Source organism: Nelumbo nucifera, chromosome 1 (assembly GCF_055504915.1).
Source record: "Nelumbo nucifera cultivar China Antique chromosome 1, China Antique-T2T, whole genome shotgun sequence".
NCBI classification, from domain to species: domain Eukaryota; kingdom Viridiplantae; phylum Streptophyta; class Magnoliopsida; order Proteales; family Nelumbonaceae; genus Nelumbo; species Nelumbo nucifera.
In genome coordinates this window covers 55,494,634-55,522,427 of record NC_142649.1, presented here as the reverse complement: position 1 = coordinate 55,522,427, position 27,794 = coordinate 55,494,634, and the positions used below count along the sequence as shown (strand labels likewise).

The window sequence follows — 27,794 nt, the reverse complement described above, 5'->3', positions numbered from 1 at the left end:
TTATGGATTTACTAAAACCTGCCCTATAATTTGTATTTTATTAAAATATTCTTATAGTTTACAATCAATTTACTTAATTGACCTTTCATTAGATGGCGATGTAATGATAGACACTTTTGACCCTAATATCCATTTGAATAAGTTTAATCAAAAGAAAACAAAAATAAAAAACACCAATTTTGCCCCTAATAAGATATAAGCAACCACTTTGTTTGATCAACTCTGTTTTCAATAAGAAGAAGTGGTAGGGGTGATTTTGGAATAAAAATCATGGGCCTATGTTAATTAATAATCTTAATAATATCATTAATGTTTATTCAAAGTGGGTCCCATAATAATTATTGAATACAGTGGTTAAACCTTAAATAAGAATCAATATTTATTAATAGTAATTAAAAATGTTAAGCTAAATCATTAATGATTATTTGTAAATGCAAAATATGAATTAACAAATCTATTATGTAATAATTATACTTAGTTGGAAAAATATTCTAAGTAAATATTTAAATAATTATAAATTTAGTTTATATTATTAATATATAAAAAAATTAAATTAAATATAATAATAATAATAATAATAATAATAATAATAATAATAATAGTTAAATTAAACTAATAAATTTTCGTTAGAATAATAAACCCCCGATGATTGAGGTAATAGCTCACTACGTTGTTTAAGTTGAATTTAATGACCCGTATAATTTGATGGGTTTGACATATAAAGGCCAATTTATTTGGATCCGTAGATTGTATGAATGTCTTAATTTTTCCGTATTTAATACGGGGTCATTGCCATGTTTCTCTCTCGTTTCCGTGGTTTTTCCAGGCAGCGTCGCTTCTAAGTTGCCGACAAAAACCTCTGTTCTGTAAAAATTCGTCCATCTATCAGCTTTGAGAGATTGCTAGTGATTCAAATATGTCTCGAATAGCTCGATCTCGTCTTCTTTTCTATCTCTCGAAGAACAACAGATCTTTTTCTTCAGTTGTCACTGCAAATCCTCCAAAAGAGTCAATCGCTTCTTCTGCTTCTTTTCTCAACGATCAACCACCACCACCTTCTTCTCCTCCGAATACCAGTGAGAAGAAATCATGGAGTTTTCTCAAGTTTGGGGCTTTCACTGCTCTTACTGGAGCAGCTATAGCCACCGGTTACGCTACTTACGGTTCGTTTCTCACTTTTTTTTTTCTTTCATTTCTTCTTCTCTTCATGAGGTTATGGGTTTTGTTTTCCTTTTCTTTTGCTTCATTCGAACGCTAGAATTAGAAAATCTTTTGAAATGGTTCTAATCGTTCCTGCATATATTTCTTGAAAATTGATAGGACTAGAGAGATGCTTGTTTAAGCTGAATAACAAAAACTTCAAAAAGAAAAAAAAAAAAGAGATGACAACCCCTCTATTTGTAGGGAAGTCATATTTTTTTGTTATACATTTATATCTTGCTTTGGTCTCAGTTGTTATTGGGTTTAAACTGTGAAATGCTGGAAATTGATAGCAGCTTATGAACGTCTTACATTTCAAATAAGCAGTAACAAAAAAAAAAAAACAAAAACAGAAGAGAGGACATGGTGAAGATGAGCTTGTCATTGACAGTAGTGTTGGTTGTTATTAGAATACGAAGTGCCTTTTACAATTCTACTACTCTAAGTTGTTTCTTGTATATTCAGCATACACCTTAGAAGAAATGGATGAAAAGACAAAGGCGTTCCGGGAGTCCGTGAACCACCACGCTGTAGGGGCTGATGCATCTATTGTTGATGTAAGTATGGTATTAATAGTCAATCTCAAAATCCATGCTTCTAGAACTGTTAAATGATAGAAGTTGTTTGGTTCAACAAAAATCTTAGGGTCTTTATTATTTATCAAAAAAAAAAAAATGTAAGGGTCTTTATTGGCATTCAGTCGATAAAACCATAAAAAACAAATAATTCAACTTTTAGCATATAACTTTAACATTCTCTTCTATGTTCATGGAATAAGTTTTTATAGTTTCAAATCCTTAGAACATGCATCTCTGGTTGAGGAATTCTTTTCTTTCTGGTAAGAAATATTTCAATTAAGAGGAACTGCTACTTAAGAGGATGAAGGAGATCTCAGCATGTCCTGTTTGGCTTTCACCACCACAAAAAGGATGGCTGCAGTAATTTTATGATCCTTAAACCCTTTCCCTAAACCAAAATCCCAAGAGAAGCCAACCCGAGAGGCAGAAATAACATGGGGGAGAGGTTTATCTTTTAGCACAAAGATAGAAAAGAGGTTGGGGAAACCTTTAAGGTTTATTTATTGCTTGAAACCTGAAAGATGGTCTGAAACCCTGCAAATCTCTATCATGTGGAAAGGACAATGGGGTCCATGTCTCTGCTTATTGTTGTTATTTTTTTAATCACGGTGATATGTAACTTGTTATCAATGTGCTAACCTTCTGTGGTTGTTGCCTTAAACAGAAATTTCAGGCTTTGCTTTATTCAGCTGCTATGACAGGTTATTCTCTAAACTGAGGCTTATTTTCTTTTGAATAGATTTAATTTGCAGTTTATTTAATCATTTTATTTTTAAAGTAGCCCCTACAAAAGAAAAAAAAAACAAAGACAAGAAAAACTTATAAGAGAAATTTTTATCGATCTTTATGTTCCTATTCCTTCTATTCATTATTCCTTATTTTTCTACTTTCAGTTACATGCCATTGTGCTTGTTAAATTTAATGCATGGCACCACAAACTTAATCATTATGGGTTTCTATTTCCTGTCTCCACGGGATCTTGACTGTTATACCATGGGTTCCTTTACCTCCTCAAGGCAATGGATTCCCCTGGGTTTTGACCATAAGTTTCTTTCTTGAAGAATTGGTTTTTTCACTTTTGTGAATCACTTATTTTATGCATCTTTGCACCAAAATAAAATAATGGTCACTTGAAAAGTTCTATAAATTTCTCCTTCTTGGAAATTATTTTATCCCTGCTTTGGTTTTATATTATTCTAATAATTTTATTGTCTCATATTCCAGTGCCTTCTAAAGCAATTGAACTGTACTTGGACCTTAGGAGATCAATTGAACAACAAGTTCGAGTGTGTATTATTCAAGCAACTAGCATTGACATTCAAGAATGTTACTTGTTTAGTTCCTTATATATTTTATCTGTGGCTACAGGGATTTACTGAGCCATTGTCTGAAAAGCTTCTTCCCGATTTGCATCCTCTGGAGCAACATGTCTTTACTCTTGTTCTGGATCTAAACGAGACTTTAATACACTCTGATTGGAAGGTGGACTTCCATTGTTTGGGCCCATTTTCATCTTTTATTTATTATCTGTTGTTTGTTGTTTTCCCTTGTTCATTATCACTAAGATTAGTTGGTAACTTGATGTAATCTATCTTTCATATCTAATTGCTGGTATAACATCTATTTTCAGTTCTTTACATTCATTTATCAATAAACAATTCTTTCCATTTATTTATTTGTTCCTTCTCTGGGTGCTTGCTTCATACTGATACTCTCTCTCTATAAGGACATTACTTAATGTTGATCCCAGCTATCTGGGGTCTTGGGAGGGGTGGACTGCTGATGTAGGACCTGCTCAGTTCTAGTCCTTGAGAATGTTGAATGGTATTCTTTGATCAGAATTTTATGGCTGTTGATGGCTTTTAAGGGCTTCTTGAAGGAATAAGAGGGAAAATAGGGAGAGAAAGAAGAGAGAAAATACCTGGAATCACTCACAAGGTGCCTTTGTGTAAAATGTCCATACATATTTATAGACTCTAAACTCATAATAATCCTAGGAATCAAACTGTTAGATTCATAATAGTCCTAGGAGTCAAAACTGTTAAGATTCAATAATCCTAATAGGACTCAAACTAAGCTGTCATATGCTATTTCAGTTCAAAGAAGACTCAATAACTCTTGTCCTACTTATGTAATGACTCTGAAATTTTAAACATAAAAAATTATAACTAGACAAATTAAACCCTATCATTGGACCCCATAGAAAATTACAAAATGACAAAAATACCCCTATCTTGTCCTCAAAAGGCTTGCATCCTGGAAAAGGAATTACTTATTGATGGGTGGAAGGATAACTTTGACCAAATCAACATTAGCAAATCTGCCAGTTTATTTCCTTTTGGCCTTTAGGATGCCTGTGGGGATTTGTAGAAGGATAGAGAGGGTAATGAGGGATTTTTTATGGGAACCAGGAGAGGAGAGGAGGGATCATAGGGTGAGGTGGGAATTGGTGATTATAAGTAAGAAGGAAGGGGCTCTAGGAATTGGGAACATTCAGAAGAGGAATATAGCCTTGCTGGGTAAGTGGTTATGGAGATTTCAAGTGGATCAAGACAAGCTATGGACAGAAGTGATCAAGAGCATTCACGGGCTGACGACAGATGGTTGGGATGCTGGAATTTCGGCTACAGCCTCAACAACTGCACCTTGGAAATCCATCCATGCCATTCTTCCTTGTTTTCTGCCCTTTGTCAGGTATAATTTGTGTTCTGGAAATATGGAAAGGTTCTGGGAGCATGTGTGGGTGGGGGAGGCATCCCTTAAGGATCAATTTCCTTCCCTCTTTACCCTTTCTAGGTACAAAAACTTTACTACCTCATCTTTAGTTTCTTCCATTGGCCCAGGACATCAAATTAATTGGGATTTGGGGCTCAGACAAGGGCTCAGAGACTCTGAGTTGGATTTGGTGGGGTCCCTAATTCAGGTACTTCAAAAGGTTTTCTTAGATCCGTCAAGGGGGGATTCCCGAATTTGGACCCTTTTTTCTTCTGGTTCCTTCTGTTGTGTGGTTGTGCCTCCTTTTTCAATGCCCTGGCCCCTTCTTCTGTTTCTCCCGCCTTTCCTTTCCCTTCTAAAGAGGTGTGGGGAAATCCAGTCCCACCTAGGGTCGGTGCTCTGTGTTGGGAAATAGCTTTGGAAAGAATTAATACCTGCGATCTTCTTCAAAAAAAGAAGCCTTTTTGGTGCTTGTTCCCGCACTGGTGTTCCCTTTGTAAAGCTGACGGTGAGTCTTGCTTTCATTTACTTATATCATGCCCTTTTATTTCTTCTATTTGGGAGTGGTTTCTCTCTTTATTTGGGTGCAGGTGGACTCCTCCATCTAGCATTTGCAGCCTCTTCACCTATGCAGTTGGTAGCCGGATCAAAAAGAGGGGAAAAATCTTGTGGAGATGCACTAAGGCAACAACTTGTTGGACAATTTGGGAGGAAAGGAATCAAAGGATATTTGCGGAAAAGGAAAGAAGCAGGGACACAATTATAGAAGTAATATCCATGAGGGTAGCACAATGGGTAAAAACAATGAATCTTTTTGGGGATGCTTAAATAGAGACCATCATGAATAATTGGCAGGAAATAGCAGTCTCAGCTCCTAGCAGAATCAATGTCCATTCGATGTGGCTCCCTCCAATGGAAGGCTTTATCAAATTCAACTTTGATGGGAGCAGTGAAGGAAACCTAGGGCCATCAGGGGTTGGGGGTGTGTTCAGAACAGAGGTAGGTTCAGTTATGGCTCTTTTCTCGGAACCAATTGGAGTTGGAGATTCTTTGAGAGCAGAAATTTTGGCCCTACTGGAGGGGGTCAAAAGGGCTAAGGAGTTAAATATAAATAAGTTGATTATAGAAGGAGATTCAAGGTGGTAATTGGCTGGATAGAGAAGTCAAATGATGAGTTATGGGCTTTCATTAATGAAAAAAGGCATTTTAAGTGGCTGGCCCAAGGAATGGATGTGCGTGTCTGGTGGGTCAAAAGATGTGCTAACTCATTTGCAGATGCTTTGGTCAAACAGGGGGTGGGAAGAAGCCAATTGTTTTGGGCTACTATGTAATTTTATTGTGGGGGGGTGGGTGGGTGGTAAGAGGGTTTACCTCCCCCCACCCTTGTATTTCAATCGTCTTTATATAATTTAGTGAAAGCTTTCGTTATTGATAAAAAAAATGCCCCCTCGTTCGAAAGTCCATCGGGCTTGAAGCATGAACAAAACTACAGTCCCATCCATACCTTGTGTGAGCTTGAGAGCTGTACTCGAAGTAGAGGAGAGGAGAAGAACACCACTGGTATGCTGTGAATGTCGAACTGAATTGCCCAGTCGACCATGCTATTATTTATATTTGAATGTAGTACAATGATACAGGTAATTACCGGAATGCCCCTGATTAGTGATGGGACACCCAATTAACTTAAAACATTAAACAGGCTTAGGCCCATTAACACAGGCCCAGTTACAGGATAACCTAAACTTAAGTATGGGCTAATAAGAACTCTTATCAGCTGAACACTCATACAAAGAGACTTCATTCTAACATTCTAACACCTTGCACTGAAATTTAATTAACTATAATGGGGGCAACAAGGATTGAACACCAGACCACTTGCTAGGTGTTTAGAAACCTTGGGCATTTATTTTTATAAATGCTCCACATCAGTGCCAAGTAGGCTTGGTGGTTTCACCACCTACTTTATCTATTTGGTTGGGGCGTTCGTAAAAATAAATATATACTTTAAACACCTCGGTTTGTGTGGAAGCTAGCTTTGCAAGAAACGTTATTTTGGTGTTTCTTGCAATGGTACCACCATTTTTTTACCTTTTTGTCTATGTGGCGCCTAATGGTACCTAATTGGCTTGAATAAATAATAAAAAATGTGCACATAACCCAATATCACTTTAACAATTTTCAAGACAAGCGTTTTAAAAAACACCCACAATACCAAACACTCTCTTGGTCAAATTGGCTTTGATACCATCTCAAAAACTTCGGTACCCCTTCTGCAATATGGAGATTGGGTCTTTGAATCATCTTTTCCTCTTTCGCAAATTTTTTGCTAAAATTTGGAATCACTTTTGCAAAGCTGTTCCTGTTTATGGTTGTTTTCCTGCTTCAATGAGGGCTTTTCTAGCTTGTTGGCAAGTTCAGGGACTCTCTAAGTGAGGCAAAACATGTTGGGAAGCTGTGGCTTTAGCAGTAGTCTGGGCCATTTGGCTTCAAAGAAATAGCAGAATATTTGAACAAAAGTCTAATTTTGATGAGGTGGTTATTAGCTTGAGTAGTCGATCTAGACTACATTCAGTCTTGAATTAAAAGGAAAAAAGGATGAAAAATTGAAGAGAAGAAGAGGAGAAGAGAGGAAGAAAGAAGTACACGAAGAGAGTTTTAGAAAAGAGAGAGAGTAGGTCATAATTTCTGCCGACCCTCTCTTAGTATTTATAACTATTGGCTAACTGTAAAAGGGCTGAATTGCCCTTATTGCTTACATGGCAAATAGAATAAGAAATAACTAATAATAAAGCTAAAATAACTAACTGAAATAACTACCAACTAACACTGTCATATCTAACAGAAATATTACTGCCATACGAACACTGTGGGGACCACATCAGTGGGGTCCACATCAGTGTTCCTTACACTCCCCCTCAAGTTGGGAATAGATATTTGTCATTCCCAACTTGCATAGATCTGCCTCTAACTTCTTCCTTGGAACAACCTTGGTGAGAAGATCTGCAAGCTGCATGCTGGAGGTGATATACAGAAGACACACTTCTTGAGATGAAACCCTTTCTCTGACAAAATGTCGGTCTACTTCAATATGCTTAGTTTTGTCATGCTGTACTGGATTATGAGCTATATTAATAGTAGCCTGATTATCACAATACAACATTAAGGGCTTCTCAAAAGCAATACCCAACTCCTCAAATAGTGATTTCAATCATAGGATTTCAACCACACCATTAGCCATGGACCTGTATTCAGCTTCTGCACTAGAGCGAGAAACAACACTTTGCTTCTTACTCCTCCAGGAGACCAGGTTACCTCCTACAAAAGCACAATATCCAGAGGTAGACCTTCTATCATCAATACTCCCAGCCCAATCAACATCTGTATAAACCTCTATCTTCATGTGATTATTATTCTTGAATAGTATACCTCTACCTGGGCACCTCTTCAAATATGCTAATATCCTCTAAACTGCAAGTAAGTGAGTAGTCCTAGGAGAGTGCCTATACTGACTGACAACGCTGACCGCATAACTGATGTCCGGTCGTGTGAGACAAAGATAGAGGAGTTTTCCAACTAACCGCTGGAACATAGCTTTATCTTCAAGTGGCTCTCCATCCTCTGCACTGATCTTGTGATTCTATTCAATAGGTGTATCTGTAGGCTTAACACCTAACTTTCCAGTTTCTTCCAACAAATCTAGAACATACTTTCTTTGGAAAACAAAAATCCCATGTTTAGATCTAGCTACCTCAATACCCAAGAAGTATCGTAGCTTTCCCAGATCTTTCACCTCAAATTCTTGATGGAGTTGTTTGAGAGACTCAATCTCACCATTATCATTCCCTGTCACTACAATATCATCCACGGATACAGCAAGCAAGGTCAAGGAAGAGTCCACTCTCTTAATGAACAATGTATGGTCTGACTAGGCCTGTACATAGCTTTAGTCCATACAAGCTTTATTCAACTGGCAAACCTTCTTTCTTGTGTATGCATCATAAAATCCAGGAGGCAACTGCATGTAGACTTCTTCTTGCAAGTCTCTATTGAGGAAGGCATTTTGGACATCCATCTGGAACAAGGGCCAAGAGTAATTGGCTGCAAGGGACAATAAAACTCTAATAGTGGTCATCTTTGCTACTAGAGCAAAAGTCTCCAAGTAGTCTATACCATAAGTTTGAGTAAATCCCTTTGCAACTAACTGAGCCTTATACCTTTCAATTGAACCATCAGCATTATGTTTCACAGTAAATACCCATCTACATCCAATCAGTTTCTTCCTTTTAGGCTGGTCAACTAGCTCCCAAGTATTATTCCTCAGAAGAGCATCCATTTTAACCTTCATTGCATCTTTCCACTCAGGAACTGACAAGGCCTCCTGCACTGTTCTGGGGATAGGAATATCATCAATAGATGTGAGGAAGGACCTGTAAGAGGGGGACAAGTGATACATAGGACAAGAATTGGGAAATGCAGTGAGCTGTGGATGTGGTGCAATGCCGTTTGCCTTTACGGACTGCAATGGGGAGGTCAAGGTCATCCAAAGGAGGTAAGGGCTCAGCAATGGAAGGTATCTCAGTGGAACCTGGATCCGATAAAGGAACTGTAGTACCTGGATCTAGATCCGCGGAAGGAACTGGGGCTGGCCTGGACTGCTGATGACCGAAATCAACCTGCCTCCACCGCCTGTGATAGACTCTCAAATCCCGGCACCTCTGACACCCCTCCCCATTACATCCCTCATCACTCAATGGAACAGGTAAAGGAACTTCTGATGAGTTAACCCCACACTCACTACTCTCCCCTTGAGGAGAAACCCTAGGATAATAGGGTACATCCTCGAAGAAAGTAACATCCATAAAGACAAATCTTTTCCCAGAAGTGGGTTCATAGCAGCAATATCCTTTTTGAGTTTGTGCATAACCGAGAAAAATACATTTGGAGGCCTTAGGATCAAATTTGGAATGCTGAGGTCCAAGAATCTGAACAAAGCAAGTACAACCAAAGGTTTTAAGGGGAACAGTAAACAAGTTTTTATCAGGGTATAGGAAGATAAATGGAGGCTTCATGTCAAGAACCCGTGAAGGAACTCGTTAATGAGATACACTGCTGTAAAAATAACATCTCCCCAGATACGAATAGGCACATTGGAGTTAAACATGATGCTTCTGGCCACCTCCAATATGTGCCTATTCTTCTTCTCAGCAACCCCATTCTGCTGTGGTGTATGAGGACAAGTAATTTGGTGGATAATCCCATGGTCAAGCAAATAGGAGGCTAATTGGTTGGGAAAGTATTCTTTCGCATTATCGGATCTGAAGATTTTGATTTTGACCCCAAATTGGGTTAAAATCATCTGATGAAAGATCCGGGTCAAAGTAGAAACCTCATCTCGAGAACGCATAAGGTAAACCCAAGAAAACCGGGTATAGTCATCAACAAACAACAAGAAATATCTGTACCCCCCATAGCAGTGATGTGATAAGGACCCCAAACATCGGTATGCACAATATCAAAAGGATTATTACTTCTTTTATTACTCAATGAATAATATGTTCTACAATGCTTTGCAAGCTCACAACTCTCACATCTCAAATTGGACATCTGAACAAACTCAAATAAATTAGGAAACAAACTTTTCAAAGACTGAAAAGATAAATGACCCAATCGATTATGCCTAAGCATAACCTGGCTAACAGACTGAGAAACAAAAGACTTCCTATCTTCACTATCTTCCCAATGTGAACTCTCTCCAAGCAGATAGATCCCATTCGTCTCACGGCTAGTCCCAATCACCTTCCTTGTTTCCAAGTCGTGAAAAACACATCGGTCAGGGAAAAAGGTTACTAAACAATTCTGATGTTTTGTAATGCTACTGACTGAAAGCAAATTAGTATTAAGCTTAGGAACATGCAGAACTGAAGATAAGGATATGGCATTAGACAACTTGATGTCTCCCTTGCCAGAAATGGGAACAAGGGAACCATCAACAATGGACACCTTATCTCTGCCAGAAGATAAGTGATAGGTAGTGAACAGTGATGGCAAGCCAGTCATATGGTTAGATGCACCTGAGTCTATTACCCAACAATGTCCAGTGTTACCTGGAGCTGAAGCATGATAAGCTGAGGCCTGAGTACCTGAATGAGCAAAAGCTGATGTGGGAGCTGATGGTGGCTGAGATGATTGAGCTGAATTGCCAACTTCATTACCCTTTTTGTTCCTGAGTTTTGTTGGGACTAAATGAGGGTGCAGCTTTCAATAGGTGTCTTTAGTATGCTTGGGTTTCTTGCAATGTTCACATACTAGATCCTGCTTGTCTTCCTTTTTATATCCCTCTCCGTATCACCCCCAGACTTAGGTTTGACTACTGCTAAGGCTGGTGGGAAGGGCTGATGCTGCATCATAACCTTTCTCCTAGTCTCTTCACTGTGCACTAAGGAGTAGGCTTGTGATAGGGTCACACTGTCTCTTGTCAGTAGTTGCTGTCTCACACTATCATACTCAGGATTTAGACCAACTAGGAACTCAAAAACCCTATTAGTCTCAACCTGCTTTCTATGAGTCTGTGCATCCTTCTGGCTTTCCCACTCAAGTGTTTCTAGGTGGTCAATTTCATGCCACAAAGATTTCAGTGTAGAGAAGTAAACCGAGACTAGTTTCTCTCCTTGCTTAAGGTTGTTAATCTCACATTTCAGTTCATAAGCCCTAGCAACATTAAGGGGTTGGGAGTAGGTCTCTTTCATGACATCCCAGATTTCCTTAGCTGTTTTTGCCCACAAATAGTTCCGGCTGATATGTGGCTGCATAGAGTTGCATAGCCGTGTCATAACCAAATAGTTCTCCTGAACCCATTGGTATAGGTTTGGTCCTCCTTAGTTGGTTCTTTCACATCTCCCAACAAGTAGCTCAGTTTTCCCCTACCCCCAATGGCCATCATGGCCAATTGAGCCCATTTTAAGTAGTTTGATCCATCAAACTTAACTGTTGTAATCTGAAAGGTATTCTCAGACATGTTACCAGAATTGCTAGTCCCAAAAATAACCTTTCCCTTGACTCTTGAACTCCATTCTTGATCAAGAATTAATAAAAAAACTTTTTTAATTACTGTAATAGGAGAAACAACACCCAAACAACTTATAACAGCCAGCCTAGTTCTTCCAAAGAACACAGAAAACAGAATTCTGAATGAAACCAGTTCAAATTCTGATCTGAAACAAGTAACAGTTTTGAATTTTAGGGTTTTCTCTCAAAACCCTAAAGAAAACACAAAAATTCTGAAGCCGCACCTCTCAGACTAAACCAAGATTATCTTTTCTGAACAGAATCACAAGAAAAAGCTTACTTTATGAAAAACTTTGGTCGCCACCTTCTGGTTGATGCAAAGCCCTAATCTTGAGGATCCAAAGCTTCTTCTGATTCTTCTTGATTACTGAAACTCTCCCAGACTTCTACTATCTCTTTAGTAGCAGCCGCACACTACCAGTAACATCCAAGAATCAGCCGATCCTCCTTCCTTGTTGAAAAACTTCCAAACCTAGGTGGTTCTCATGCAGTCGGCCTAATCAGACTAGCATAAGAGCTCCTAGGTCGGCTCTGATACCAAGTAGTCGATCTAGACTACAATCAGTCTTGAATTAAAAGGAAAAAAGGACGAAAAATTGAAGAGAAGAAGAAGAGAAGAGAGGAAGAAAAGAAGTACACGAAGAGAGTTTCAGAAAAGAGAAAGAGTAGGTCATAATTTCTGCCGACCCTCTCTTAGTATTTATAACTATTGGCTAACTGTAAAAGGGCTGAATTGCCCTTATTGCTTACATGGCAAATAGAATAAGAAATAACTAATAATAAAGCTGAAATAACTACCAACTAACACGGTCATATCTAACAGAAACATTGCTGCCATACGAACACTGTGGGGACCACATCAGTGTTCCTTACAGCTTGACATTTGACATGATAACTTGATAAGAAGCTAGTTGTCTAGCCTTAGCCATTTTAGCGGAGATGATTTTTCCTTCCCTTTTTTGAAAATAGACTTTTTGGGGGGTCCTTAATGGTTGTGTACATGTATGAAGGAACATGCGTGTATACTTTTGATTCCATTTTTTAATACAATATACTTTACTTTTTTTTTTTTATAAAAAAGCAAAGAGACAGATCACTTGTAAGAAATAGGTGAGAGGAGAAAAAAGAGAAAAAAAAAAAATCCTGGAAACAACTAGAATTCACTAAACCAAACTTTATTTTGTCAAATCAACTCTTCGTCAACTCCAATTACAATGACTCTATAAATAGACCCAAATAAACTTGAACACCCTTTATAGACTCCAATTTAGACTATGACCCAAATCAACTTCTAATTGCTTTAGAACTAAGACAATCCTTAAGTAATCTGCACACCTAAACAAGGACTCTAATTCTGATCACAACTTAATAACACTTTCTTAATCCCTTCAAAACTAACTTAGTTTTAAGACACCAGAAATTTCTAAAAATCGTAATTACAAAAATTACTGCAAACAAGAAGTCCGCAAGTTACCATAAATAATAATTTCGAAATAGCAATAATAAAGTTCTAAAAAACAGAATAATTATCTTAGACACCTACTTTAGAAAATAAATAAAAAATTTAATGTAATACTGGTATCCTATCAGCCAAAAATTCTGAAATTGGTGTAGGAAATGGTAGACTAATTTAATTCTCCATGGATTCTTTCCTTGTTTCTATATCTACATCGACATAAAATCAGAAAATCCTCATATTTTGTTAGTTTTATGATGGAAGATGGATGCATACTTTGTATGGAATATAACCATTAAGACTTCTCTTATCATGTAAAGCGTGACCGGGGCTGGAGAACATTTAAAAGACCAGGAGTTGATTCCTTCTTGGAGCACCTAGCCCAGTTCTATGAAATTGTTGTCTACTCTGACCAGCTGAGTATGGTAATTAAGTTGTTGCTCTCTTTAGAATTGAGTCAGTTGTTTTTTATTGTAATTTCTATTGAATTAGGTTTATTTTCTTGGCATATCTGCAGTATGTTGATCCTATTCTTGAAAGGTTGGATAAGAAGGGATGTATACACTATAGACTATCAAGATCTGCAACCAGATATCAAGATGGAAAACATTACAGGGTAAGTATTAATTGATAGTATTTTTATTCCTGATTTCTCTGTCATGTGCCATGATTTTGATCTTTGAAACATTTTTCTGGTGTTATAACTTTGCTTGGCATTTCAGAAGAATTTTAGTATTTATGTCTTATTTCCACTTTCATCTTTTCCTGTAGTGGTATTACTGCCAAATTTTTGAGCTAGGCTGCTCTTGAATTGTTTATTAATTAAATGCAAATGTCCTTTATCTTGTTGCCCTCTCAGGGCATGGAAGTTCTATTTTCTTTCGTCCTTCTTAATTGCAAACTAACAGAAGATTTTTGCTGCCATGTAGCTGAGATTATAGTACCATTTCTAAAGCTACTGCAATATGAAAACAAATTATTCACTTTATTCTCTTACATATTCATTTCAAAACCTGTTCTTTTGTGGCTAGAGTTTGGGAGCGCTTTTTCTCTCTCTTTGGTTGCATATGGAATTCAACTCAAATGCTAGTCTATTCAGTTCAGGGGTAATGCCACAATCAAAAAGAAGAGGAAAGGCAACATAAAAAGCCACTAGAGCAGCAATCATATGGACGGTTTGGGAGGAAAGGAACAATAGGCTGTTTAAGGAGCAATGTAGAACTGGATGCTATTCTTGAAAATATTACTTCGAAGGTAATTCATTGGAGATTTTCAAGAGCTTTTTTTGGGCGGATGACATGGTGAGAAGTTGGGAGGGATGGCTCCCTCTTCCACCCTGAAGATTTGGGTCCAACATGATTGGGTCCCTCCAATAAACAACAGGATATAGTTGAATTTTCATGGAAGCTCATTTGGTAACCCAGGTCTCTCTGGTTTGGGGGAGTCTTTAGGGATGGTTATGAGACAATTGAGGCTATTTTCTTGGGCTCAATAGGTTTGGTGACTCTCTTAGAGCAGAAGTCTTAGCTCGATTTCAAGGATTAAAACTCGCTAAGCAGTCAAACCTCAAGCAGGTGGAAGTGATTAAATATTGGTAGCAGGGTGGATGAACAATAATAGTCAAGGGGTTTGGAATTACAGGCAGGTCTTAATAGAAGGCAGATATATAGTAAGAGAGGAGGTAAGGCATCTTTGTCCCAGATCTCCTTGGCTGTTTTTGCCCATAAATAATTTCGGCTAACGTGAGGCTGCATTGAATTGCACAGCCAAGTCATCACCAAATAGTTCTCTTGAACCCATTTGGCATGTGATGTGTCTTCCTTTGCTGGCTTCTTTATATCCTCAGTCACATAGCCTAATTTGCCTCTACCTCCAATGGCCATCATAGCTGATTGTGTTGTGGATGCGTTCGTGGGGAGGACGTACAGCCGCCGACAGCAGCAGTGAGGAGGGGCCCACAAGGCGGCAGCTTATCTTATCAGCTCTCAGCTTATCTTATTCTTAGTAGTTTTCCTTATCTTCTAGAGTTTGATTTACCTATTAGAAGTAGGAGTCTGATTAATCTTAAAAGTGTGATTTATCCTTATCTGTAAGTAGTCGAATTCTACTGGGAGTCTTCCCACACCTCTTGGTCGAATTCTACTGGGAGTCTTCCCACACCTCTTGTAATCTCCTATTTAAGGAGCTGCAAATTGAGAATAAAGCATTCAGTTTTCAGTCAAGAAAGAGTTTAGGAGAGTTAGGGTGATCTCTTGAACAAATCACCCTTAGATCGCCACGATAGGGTCTGCATGCAAAGGGAGGGGCAAGGGGAAGCTAGAGGTTCTCCCCGTGGACCGACCCGTGACAAGATCCTACGCCCGGGCCCATTCCAAGTAATTGGTTCTATCAAACCTAATAGTAGTAATTTGAAAAGAGCTCTTAGTCATGTTTCCAGCCCCTAAAAAACTTTCCCCTCGAATCTTTAACTCAGTTCCAGCCTTCTCCATTTTATATAAAATATTAACAGGTCACTGTTTCAAGAAGGAAACCCCTGAACTGCCTTTTTCTATGCAGAAAACCTTAAATGATTGAAATCAGCCACCCAGAAATCACTCACAGTGAAGAATTATCATCCAGAAATCATTCACATTCAAGGATCACCACCAAGAAATCACTCACAGCCAAGATTCATCACCCAAAAATCATTCACAGTTAACTATAGTCACCCAGAAATCATACACAGTCAAAATAACAGGCCTGGGAGCAAAGAACTGATCATAGGGTTTGAAAACCCTAGAGAAAAGAACAGGGAAAACAGATAACTGTCAACCGCTGCTTACAGAGGGGTTTAAACTGCTCTTATTCAAGGTCGGTCTCAATAAAAAGAAGTTTTTTTCTCAAATGAAAACTGATCGCCACCTTCAATCTCCAGTTTAAACCCTAATCTTGGACTTACCTATTTTCTCTGATCCTTCCTGGTCACCGGGCATTCTTCAAAGGTCATGCGAACCCTTGGGCAGCAACTAAAGACTCCAGCAACCTCCAAGAATCAGGCGATGATGCAGAGCTTCAAGTCCTAGAAAGTTCTCATGCAGCTGACTAGATCAGGCTCACATGAGAACCCTAACCTGTCCTAGGCTCTGATACCAACTTGGATAAAAGAAACTGTTTGTTTTCTGATATAAAACAAATATATCTGGCCCAACTACCATAACTCCATATAATAACATGAAATAACATAAAGATATAAAGTGGGACCACACACTAACAACTATCTCTACAGGTGGCCTTAATTGAAACTATTACTCTAAGAGTTGCATATTGGGTTAGGACCTTGGATTTGTTTTCTGATTTCACAATGGATGATTTACTTAGAAGGTGGGGGCAGTTATAGCTTCCTCTTTTAGAAAGATAAAAGAATAACAAAGGAGTGGTCACCTCCAAGCAGAGGGTGGTGGAAGCCGAACTTTGATGGGAGTAGTATAGGTAACCGGGGGCCATTTGGTGTTGGAAGTGCCATAAGGGATGGGAGCAGAAGTATTCTTGCAATGTACTTGGGGTCCTATAGGAGGAGGAGATTCAGTTAGCGCTGGGTTAATGGCAACAACCTTTGGTGTACAGAAAGCCAAGGAAATGGGAGTTGGGTGCTGAATTCAAATGGGTTAGAAGGAGTTCAAATGGGTTAGATGATTCCTTTCCTAAACAAGGGGTAGCAAGGAAGCAATTGTTTTGGGCATCTTTATAACAAAGTGTTGCTTGTGGGGATGATATCATGATCATCAAATCAAACTTGTACCATCTTTTCTCATTCAATTAATATAATCAAAGTTTTACTGATGAAAAAAAAGGATTTTAGCATTCCTTTTACACCAATGCTTCGAAAAACTGTGGCTTTAGTACATTGAGTCATAATTTTCCTCTTTTTGTGATGATATGAGTCAGCTAGGAATGGAAAATGTCCAACATATCCAATAGTTGTGTCTAATTAGAGCCAAAAAGAGGGATGAAGTGATTCAATACTTTATTGTGAAAGGGCAAGAGAGGAATAGGTGATTGTCATTGTCACCACTCTTTAGGTAAATGATCTACACATGAGAGGAGAGGCAGAAAGTTTTCTTTGTTGGAACATCTCCCTGTAGTAAATTGCTTTGATTATTGGTGTATGGAGCTGTCCCAAAGGGCTTTCACTTTGTGACAGAGTTGGGTGAGGATAGGGAATCATCAAGGGCCTTAAAGGAGGCACTATTGAAAAGTAACAAAACATATGGACAATCTAGATTCTTTGATCGAGGCCCTCTTTAGGAAGGAAGATACCATTAAGAGACTTGGTAGGACTTACACCTCCTTACTCTCATGGTCTCAAAAACTTGGTTGGTATTAGAGTTTATTGAAGTCATCATGGGGATTACTACGTCATTGTTCATATCATAGATTGAAAACCTTGAATCACTTAATGGGGACCTACAATCTTTTTGACTGGTAGTTGATAAGAACTTATTTGAACTTACAATTACCCTAGGGTTTATAAGAATCACTCACCGTATACATAATATGCAGAAAACCATTCAAATATTACCTTAAAGATCCTTTTTCGGTCATGTACATACTCTATGAGTCTAAGCTTATTGAAGTCATCACATGGATTTTCTTGCTTGTGGTTGGTTTTATCACTGGAATTGATTAAGTTTTCATCTTTATGTTCTTTAAAAATTGAGGACAAGCTTTTTTGGGTATATTACAATTTACAAAGATGCCCTCTATATTATGGGGTTAGTGACAAAGTACCCCTTTGTACTTTCATTTGTGACAAAGGCCATCCGACTGTTAAGTCAGCTGATGAAAGGCCCTAAATTACCAAAACACCCTCTTCATAATTCAAGGGGCGTGAATGAAGTTTTCAAAATGGCAAAAATGGGCAACCATTCTCCCTTTTGTCTATTTCTTGTCCATTTTCTGCTTTTCCCCTAAACCCTAGAACCATTTGGCAAGAACTCTACATTGCTCTTTGTCAAAAGTTGTTGCCACTATCTCACTGGTGAAGAGCTGTCTGATACGCCATCACTAGATACAGAAGAATCTCCGGAAATACCAAAAAAATCATTTGCATATTTTATGCCTTTGCTGGAGAAGGTGTTTTTATCATCGCTGCTGGAGAAGAACCTATGTACATGTATGCCACACTAGCTATTTTAACCATATGAGAACCAATATTTTTAGGAATTGTTGGGTTACAAAGGTGTAAGTGAAAGGGTAAATTGTCCAAGAAAATAATAAAAGGGCAGTTTTGGGATTTAAAAAGCGTTAAACGACCAAATGAGAGTCTTTTCTGAATTAACTGATGGAATACTAACAGAGGGAGGTCATTGTTGCAACATAAAAGTTTATGGGGCCTTTGTAGCAAATGAAAGTGTAGGGGGTATTTGTCACTGATCCCTCAGTACAGGGAGGTCTTTGTAATTTATCCTTTTTTGAATCAGGGGAGAATAATGTGAGGCCTAAAGAGTCATAATTGGAAATTTCTGGATTTTTATGTATTTGTGTTTTTTTAGATGTGTTTCTGGTCATTTTATATGTTGTCTGTGGGTGTTTATCCTGTCAATTTGGCTTGTCCAATTGTAGTTAAGTTGTGTTTAAAATTTAAGTCATTGGTTAAGTTGTTTAAGAGTTGTGTTTATTATGATAGTGACAGTTTTGTAATTTTTGTTTTTCTTGGTTCTAGTAAAACATGTGATAACTGATATTGGAATGATATTCTGCCTATTGCTCTTATAACAAGTGATTCCCATAAACCCTAGAGTGATTCTAGGTGCCTTGTAAGTGATTCTGGGTTTTCTCTCTCTTCTTTCTCTCTCCATCTTCTCTCTAATTCTATAAATGACCTTCACATCCACCAAAAGCTTACATATTCTTCATCAAAGAAGTTTATTCAACATCTCTAAAGGATTGAATTTGGCCCAGGTATATTTTCTTAAAAGATTACATTAAAATCTGAAATCTTTCTGTTTTGGCAGCTTTCACCATTTGTGCCAAAGCATCTCCAATTGCTTCTATATTTGGATGCCTACCATAGATCTTTCTAACCTTTTTATTCTTATCTCAAAATTCCACCTAGAACCCTAGGTTCCATATTTTTCAATTTTCTTCACAAAAAATAGAATTTTTGTTCTTTTATGCAAGATGTACTCCATACCCTACCAAACTTGGTTACTGTCTACAACAATTCATTAAAACTGTGCCTACAAAATTTCATTGAAAAATTCCAATATTGACATATTTTCTTTATTTAAAAGTTTTTCAACATGTTGGGAAACAATTCTTGCAGTCAAGCCCTGAGATCACCCCTAACCTTACCTATCTCTTCCTTTAGTTTTAAAATCATTTTTAACCCATCATTAGGGCATTTCAGTCCTACATAAAATTTGGTGTCAGAGTTATCTGTCCTACATCAATTTGGTATAAAGACAATCAGTTCTATATCAATTGTTACTATACTTGTTGACCTAAAATCATTAGGTGATTCAACACTTGATTTCTTTTAATTAGGGAAATGAAAGTCACATCCATTCCCTTGTCCTACATCAATTTGCTTGGCTGATAGTTTAGCCAAGCAAGGGGCAAACAGGGCCCAATTGTATTGGGCAACTTTGTAGTCTGTTTTTGGATATGATTGTTTGGAGAGGTTGCAGCTTGTGCCTCTCCATGGGATATTTGTATCTGTTTTCTCTATATTCCAATAAAAATCCTTATCTCCCAACAATCATGAGAAAAATGCCATGGTGAAACCATCTGATTCGGGTACCTTGTCCTTTAGTCATACAAAAAATTGCCCTCTAAAATCGCCATATCATCCTCCAGAATTTCTTTCACAATTTATCACACTTAATTTTTTGGATGAATGATTTATTACCCCAATTTCTTCAAGACTTGTCTTTACTTCAAAGCTGGTATTTTTAATATATAAAGGTCTTTTTTGGGAGGGCATAACTTTATGCATAGCTGCTTTGGTTCTGCTGCTTCAAAGAAGCTACTGAAAGAGGTTTGTTTGGAATGCCACCTAAGTTGCTGTATGATGACTAAATTTGGCTTTCTTGAATTTTCTACCGAACATTGGTTATAGAATTTCTGGATGGGCCCCACCTCTCAAGCATCAAGTCACAGCATGAAACCCCTCTCAAATAGTCCCATAATATAGGGATATTTTCTTTTTAACCTATTAGACCCCAAATTCGGTAACCACCAATATCTAATCTCAAAATCCTATATTCTTTGCATAAAGTTTAAGTGCTAGGTGTCATTCTGGGGCTGAACTTTTCAGTATTGTTAATGGTTTAATTTTAGGGTCCAAATGCTGGAAAAGAAGAAATTCTAGTTATTTACAGTAGAGTTCATGCATGGTCCTTTACATTATCTACACAACGAATGGTGGGTTCTTCATGAGGGATATTTAATCCCTTTAGATTGCATGGATGCATGGGATCATTTTAATTTCATATGATAGTGCTATCATATGTAAAGCTTGATATTTACCTTGCACGAATGCCCATGAAATTGGAGAGATTTAGTTTTTTAATTGTAAATCTTTCTTGCAGGACCTCTCAAAGCTAAACAGAGATCCTTCTAGGATTCTCTATGTGAGTGGACATGCGCTAGAATCAAGCCTTCAGCCAGAAAATTGTGTTCCCATTAAGCCTTGGAAGCTTGAAGCAGATGATACAGCACTTCTGGATCTTATTCCATTTCTTGAATGTAAGCCTTGGGTTTTGCCAGTTGTCTTTTTTTTTTTTATCAGTAATGGAAAATTTTATTAAAATTATGAAACTTTAATTACAAGAGAGGGGGGGGGGGTAAGCTTTCTTAACTCCCCCACCAGCACAAAACAAAGGATACAAAATTATAAATGAGCCCAAAAGGAACCCCTATACACCCCTTTCTTGGCTAACCCATCAGCGAGTGAGTTAGCAGTTCTCTTTACCCAGCTGTATTTCACCTCAATGTCCCTAGTCAGCCACTTCAACTTTTTTCCTTTCATTGCTGTAGTTCCAGATACCATAGTTGTCTTCCTTTAGCCATCTCACCACCACCTTCGAGTCACCTTCAATAACCAATTTTCTTAGGTTCAACTCCCTTGCTCTTTGGGCACCTTCTAGAGCCGCAAGGATCTCGGCCCTAAGAGTCCTTCTCCAATAGGGCCTGAGAACATGGCTATAATAAGTCCTTCCTCATTGCTAAACACTCCCCCTATACTAGAGAGCCCTGGGTTCCTTAAGCTACTGCCATCAAAATTCAGCTTTATGAACCCAGAGGGAGGAGATATCCAAGAGGGATTAGATGTTTTGCCAGTTTTCAGTCTGTTATGTAAAGATTCACTGACCTTGATTTGTTTATCTGCAGATGTAGCACACCATAGACCTGCTGACATAAGACTGGTCCTAGCTTCTTATCAGGGTCGTGATATTGCAACTGAATTCATTGAGCGTTCTAAAGAGCATCAAAGGTAATTTATCTTTTCATCATTGAGAAGAACTGAATATTTATTTAGAAGATTGATTATGTAGAAGAGATAATATTGTCACCAGCAGCTGTAGCCTACTTTGTCTATGAGCCATTAATTGCCAAGTTTCTCATGGTTCCTTCTGGTGATTCACCTGAACTCTTGGTTGCTTGCAAGTACGAGTACACAACTCAAGCGTAACTATTGTATCCCTGAAATGGTTATAAAATCATTTCTAGTCACTAGTAGTAAACCACTCATGCATGCCTATGAGTGTCCTCTGGTCCGTGCTGGGAAAACCTGTTCAACATATTGCGGCCCAATAGCAACATTTAAAAGATTGAATTGAACAAAGAAATAACAAAAACAGTTGTTTGTATTTTGATATTTGCAAAACTGTATGGGTAGTTTTTTTTTTTCTGATTAATTAGTGAAGTTTTTTTTTTTTCTGATTAATTAATGAAGTTTATACTTTTATCTGTTCTAAAAAACCAGTACCCCAACTACCCATACAGTTGGGTATAAGAAGTGAAATAAATGATGATAAATAACTGATGTTTATATTAAAATAAACAAAATCCAAAGAAAGAAATGATGATAAATAGTGGTATCCAACTACCCATTTGTATGGTCAGTCAATGATTGTTTTATAATGTTTAAGTAGTTATGGATATAAGAAGTGAAATAAATGATGATAAGTAACTGATATTTATATTAAAATAAACAAAGGCCAACGAAAGAAATGATCCTCGTATAAAGCTTTACTTGGTCTTACAATTCTAGTGGTATCCAATTTTTTTGTACAGACAAAATAAATAAATAAATAAAGTGCAAAACATGAGTGAGAATTCATACTTGAACAACCCTCTCATCATCTCATGTTTGGTCAAACCCATCCAAAGCCATTCCAATCTTTGTTGGGTTTAACTTAGGTGGGATTTAAGTTGGCAAACTTGGGCTTTGACATTTGGTCTAGGTTTGGGCTTGAGGTTCATCATGTCCAAGGTTGGCCCTTGACCAGCCCATACAATTTATACTTACTTTAGAGAGTGTAGAGGGTAAGTGGGTTATAAACATTGATTATTGAGAGAGAGAGAGGATTTTATTAGAGAAAATTAACTTAAGGGGGTTTAATTAGAAGATTCCTCGCCTCCATCCTTGTCTAGCAGAGAAAATTAACTTAAGGGGATTTAATTAGACAAAGGAGTGGAGGTATGTGTGAGCATTGAAGTTAGAAGATTCCTCACCTCCATCCTTGTCTACCTTCAAAATACAGTTGGTGAAAAAAAAATTCATAAAAAATAAGGATGCAAAGGAAATATATGTGGATGGGTGTTTGGTTCTATGCATGCATTACTGCAATCTTGCCTTGCTGAGAGCAGCCATTTTGTGCTAAAAATGATTAAGATTAATGGCGTTTTGTGTTATTACTGCTATCTTTCTTTAGATGGTTATTTTGACCTTTTTGGGAATTTTCCTCTAGGGCTTTATTAGTTGCACTTGCATATTTAAGAATATTTGGTCCATCCAATTTTAGGTTCTGTCCTATCAATTGAAAATATGGGTCTTTATGTAGCAAGAAGTTGATTCCTAGTTATTGATAAGAAAAGCTTGATTACTAGTTATTGATAAAAAAGTTGATTACTAATTTTCTATAGGAGGTTATAGTTAAATTACCATACTTGTAGAGGAGTTGGATCTAAGAGCATCTATGTTTTACATTCTAGATTATTTTATTATTATTATTATTATTATTATTATTATTATTATTATTATTTTTAATTATGGTGCAGGCGAATGCAAGAACAGAAACAACATGGGCATTTATGGTGGCGTTGAGATAGAAATAATCAGAAATGAATTGAGGAATGGAATATCTACTTTTTGACACAGAATAGAAGGGAAAGGTGAAACAGGATTTATGTTTCATGTGTGCCCATCCAATTCCTCCATCCTCCCTTAACCGAGAAAGGGGAAAAAAAGGTTGGGATAATTTTCTTGTTCCTTGTGCATCACAAAATTTTGGCGGTTTCAAATAGATTTGATGTATCATTAGCTGCGCTTACCTTTCATAGAAATGCTATGAGATGATTAGTAGTAGAGTGTAGTCCTTTTTGTTGTAGCTTGTTTACTAGCAGCAGAGGAAGTCTAATGTAGAAGTCCATCTTGCAAATGACAGTTTGGTTATGTGTTTTCTTTAACTTTACCCATGGATTGAAGGAGAGATTTTGATTAAGGCTCGTTTCACAAAATTTTCATAATCCATTGGATGAGGGGCTTTATAGGCAAATTATTGTAGGTGTCCTCCTATGGAGATCCTCTTTCGTTCTTAACTCTCTCTTATGAGTTATGAGCAATGTTTTAAAAACTGAATTGGAGATCGACTTTCTTTTTGGGGGGATTGGTTGGACACCCAGGGATTTGGATCAAAATATTAGAGAATCCACTTCACATAATGTAAGTATGATCAATTAATCCAACTTTCTTGGACACAAATTACATTTAAGTATATGACTATGAAAGTAATAACTTTTCTTTTTTTAAAATTGACATAAAATTTTAATAGATCCATGGATATGATAGATTATCTATAGATTCACATTATAATTATTTTTTATCTTCACATAATGTAAACCATATAGGTTTTTTTTCTTGTAATTTTATTGTTATTGCAATTTCTTGAAAAAAATCTATATACCTATTTATAAGAGGTTAAGAGCAAAATTAACAAATTTAATTATCAAACTACCCAAATATAGATCAATAAACATTTTTTTGAACATTCAAATATACAAAATAATAGAAAAATGAAGATTAGATAAAAAATTTGCAAAAATCTTATTGTTTTTTCGTTTGATACGTAAAAAGTGCATTTAGATTCAAGACTTAAAGTTCTTTATGTTTTTTTTTTTCTTCTTATTTATAGATTTGTTGATTTTGAGTTTCTAAAACACATTTGTAGAATTTGAGTGTAAAAGGTTTCTAGAAAGGATTAGAAGCCTTCTTTTAATCATATACTAAATTCGTACTTCATTGTAATGTATCCACTGATATGCTATTAATACACATGGATGTATCACTCATACACATGATACACTTTTAATTTAATACATAGGGATGTACATGAAAAGAGACAACATAATGGAAATTTATGCATTTGAAGTGTCAACAAGTTGTTGGAAACTTGGAGTCATATGTATCGTTAATGTGTATAAAAAGTGATATACTTAATAATGCATGTAAGATTGAAATGTTTCAACCCATCTAAATAAGTTGCAAGCTTAAACACTACTATTATTGCTCACTCAAAATACAAATACACAAAATCATATCATATATACTTATTAACAATAAAATAACATATAAGAAGAGCCTCAAGCGTTTGCACAATGGAATCTTTGGGCTTGTAGATATGTGTATCATGCCTTTGCCTTTTTGTTATTTTATCCAATGTCTAATGCCCAATGGCTTTTTATTTATATGTTGTTTATTTGCTTTACCCAACATCTAAAGCATCATCCATCTCTATTTACCCAACATTTAATGCCCAGTAGATATATTAATGTCTTTTACTTTATTCCATGACTATTTAATTTACCCATCATCCATCATCTATTATCCCAACCTCTCTTTACCCTATATGTAACCTTCACATGTTTATCTATACTTGTACATAAGACGACAAAATAATTAAATGAGCTCTTTTCTTAGGAACCATTTCGTCGTCTCCTCAATAAAAAGTTGAAGATAAATAAGCATTTTCCTACAGTAAAAATTCATCGAAGATAAAAGAAGCATTTTCATAACAACAGTCTGTCTAAAAAGACAAATTGAAGATAAGATGGCAGGTCGTAAATAAGTTCAAATTTGAAAAGCAGATGCGTGTGTCAAGCCTTCCTTTCTATAAATAAGGCTCAAGTCTCATTTATAAAGTGTGCTAAGGAGTGTTTGCTTAAGAAAGCTTGAGTTTTGTAATCCATCTTTGAGTATCTTTGAGTGAGGTTTGTAATTCTTTCTGAATGTTGTGTAAGTTTTATAATTCTCTCATTGAGTTTTAGACAAGTAGCATTGAATAAGCTATATCGGTTTTACCAGAATCCCAATGATAATGCTGGATTTTGGTGGATCATGTATAAATAAGGATTTCTTTATAATACAAGTGGTAGGATCAACAAGTTGGTCTTCAATCTTGATGAATTTCAATTCAATTTCTCATTTCAGTTGACACTCTAACGAACCTCAATATGCTTTGTTCTTCCATGAAAAAGTAGGTTTTTTGCCTTTGCAATAGTTGTGGTATTGTCATAATAGATAGTTGGGTCATTTTGCACAAACTGAAGGTCTTCCAAAAGTCTTTTAAGCCAAATTGACTCACAAGATGCATTAGTGATTGAAACGTATTTTATTTCAGTTGAAGAAAGTGTCAGTGGTTGTCTCTTGGATGATCATGAAATCATTTTACATCCAAGGAAAATATATATCCAATTGTGCTTTTTTTATCATCTATAAAACCAGCCCAATCACCATCTTAAAAATCAACCAACTTGTAGTCATTTTCACTTTCATATTTTAGTCCAAAGTTCCTATTTCTTAGTTCTTTTCACATATCCAAGTATTCTTTTTACTGCTCCAAAGTGAATGTTACTTGGCTTGTTCATGTATCTTGAAACAATGTTTACAGCAAGCATAATATCCGGCCTTGTGTTGGTGAGATAAATCAAAGAACCAATAAGGTTTCTATAGATTGATGTATCTACCAATTGAGCTTCATTTTCCTTTGACAATATTTTATTAACAACCATAGGAATAGCTAGGGGTTTACAAGTTGACATATGAAATCTTTTTAGCAAATCTTCAACATACTTTTTTAGGAATAACATGTATTTTATCAACCTTCCTGAATAGAGATTTAGAAGAGGAAGTACACGTTGAGCAACTACAGGTATATGTTATAGAAGGAAAAGAGGACAAGGTCAGACCGTATGTATTAAGGATAAGCATTATGATAATCCTACAATTAGAAACACAACCATACCGAACACCATCTTTTATTGCTAGGTTGGAAAATTATTACAGCTCAACTAAGACATAATACTTCTATGTACACAACTATTTAAAGTCATTAATGTGTGTGTTTTTCTTTTTAAGATACCTAACCAAAAAATTGGTTTAGGGGATGCAAAGTTATAATTAGTGATAATATCACCTAAACACCTTGGTTGATAAGTTGTTACTTTTTTATTACTATTTTGCCATTATATATGTAATATCCTTATCTACTTTCTAGGATTTAATCCCATTGTATTTTTTACCATCCATCTCACCAGCAATATTTTTACCAAAATAAATGGTCTCTAATGCAATAAAAAATAATGTTTATAAATTAGAAAATATAATAAATAGTATAAGAATAATAGCTCCACATGAAATTTAAAATATAAGGACCATTGTAATCAATAGGTATTCATTACACATCTAACGAAGATTTTATATTAATGTTGCATATTGATTGAAAGTTTTTAATTAAGGGTAAATTTTTTAAATTAATTGATAAAGTGTACTCTTACTATTTGAAAATTGATTAATACTACCCCAATACTTTCCTAAACGTGATAAAAAGATGATTTTACCTTTATTCTTTTTCAAATTTGGTTTTTGCGGCTAAACACCAGAAGTGTTATGACCTTATGAACACCGTTGTTGCCGCTGCAACAGGTTTCTGACGGCGAGAGGAAAGGGTCTGCCGGTGAGAGGAAAGGGTCTGCCGGTGGCGGTCTAACCCATATTTACACAAATACATAAATCTGCTAAATATACGACGGAGGGAGAAGAATTAGACATTCAGATCAGAACCAGATAGATATAGATAGGATAGGATGACGATGGAGAACTCAGCCACCGCTATGGCTCGTTTCTTCTTCGGAATTTGGTAACCTCTATATTCATCTTTGCTGACAAATTCCTTTTCAATATCAGAAAGATATAAACTTCTCCAATTCATTCGCTACCTTCTTTCCAACTTTTCTTATTTTTCTTCGTTTCCTACCTATTATCTTCCCTTCCTTAATTGCCAAATCAGCGGCCGACTTTCCTCTCAAACCCCACCACGTTAAGCGGGAATTCCCAACCCAGGGAGACTCTGGTATCGCTCGACCACTCTCTCAGATTCTGTCCAACATCAACGATATCCCAGTCAGCTCCCGCAAATAAATGGTTCAAAACTTAGCTGAAAATCTCATTGACGAGAATCTCTGGGAAGGATGCGAGTCACTGAGATAGGTCAACCAATCGGTTTTATCGGCGGTGT

General features: G+C 36.7%; 1 protein-coding gene across 2 annotated transcripts; it reads left to right on the top strand.

Annotated features, from left to right (window-relative positions):
* Positions 1–785: 785 nt before the first annotated feature.
* On the top strand, positions 786–25,674 carry LOC104586017 (mitochondrial import inner membrane translocase subunit TIM50-like). 2 transcript variants are annotated; one of them, XR_016081463.1, is made up of 11 exons: positions 786–1,163; positions 1,666–1,757; positions 2,443–2,479; positions 3,003–3,064; positions 3,147–3,260; positions 13,335–13,439; positions 13,532–13,630; positions 20,586–20,742; positions 21,388–21,490; positions 23,281–23,470; positions 25,199–25,674. XR_016081463.1 is itself a non-coding variant. In XM_010243108.3 (10 exons), exons 1-10 carry the CDS (start codon positions 917–919, stop codon positions 23,324–23,326), a joined length of 1,062 nt encoding a protein of 353 aa, XP_010241410.1. In that variant the 5' UTR covers positions 786–916; the 3' UTR covers positions 23,327–23,739. The 2 variants fall into 2 exon arrangements, 1 of the variants encoding a protein (XP_010241410.1); XM_010243108.3 differs by lacking the exon at positions 25,199–25,674 and having other exon boundaries at positions 23,281–23,739.
* Positions 25,675–27,794: the final 2,120 nt, after the last annotated feature.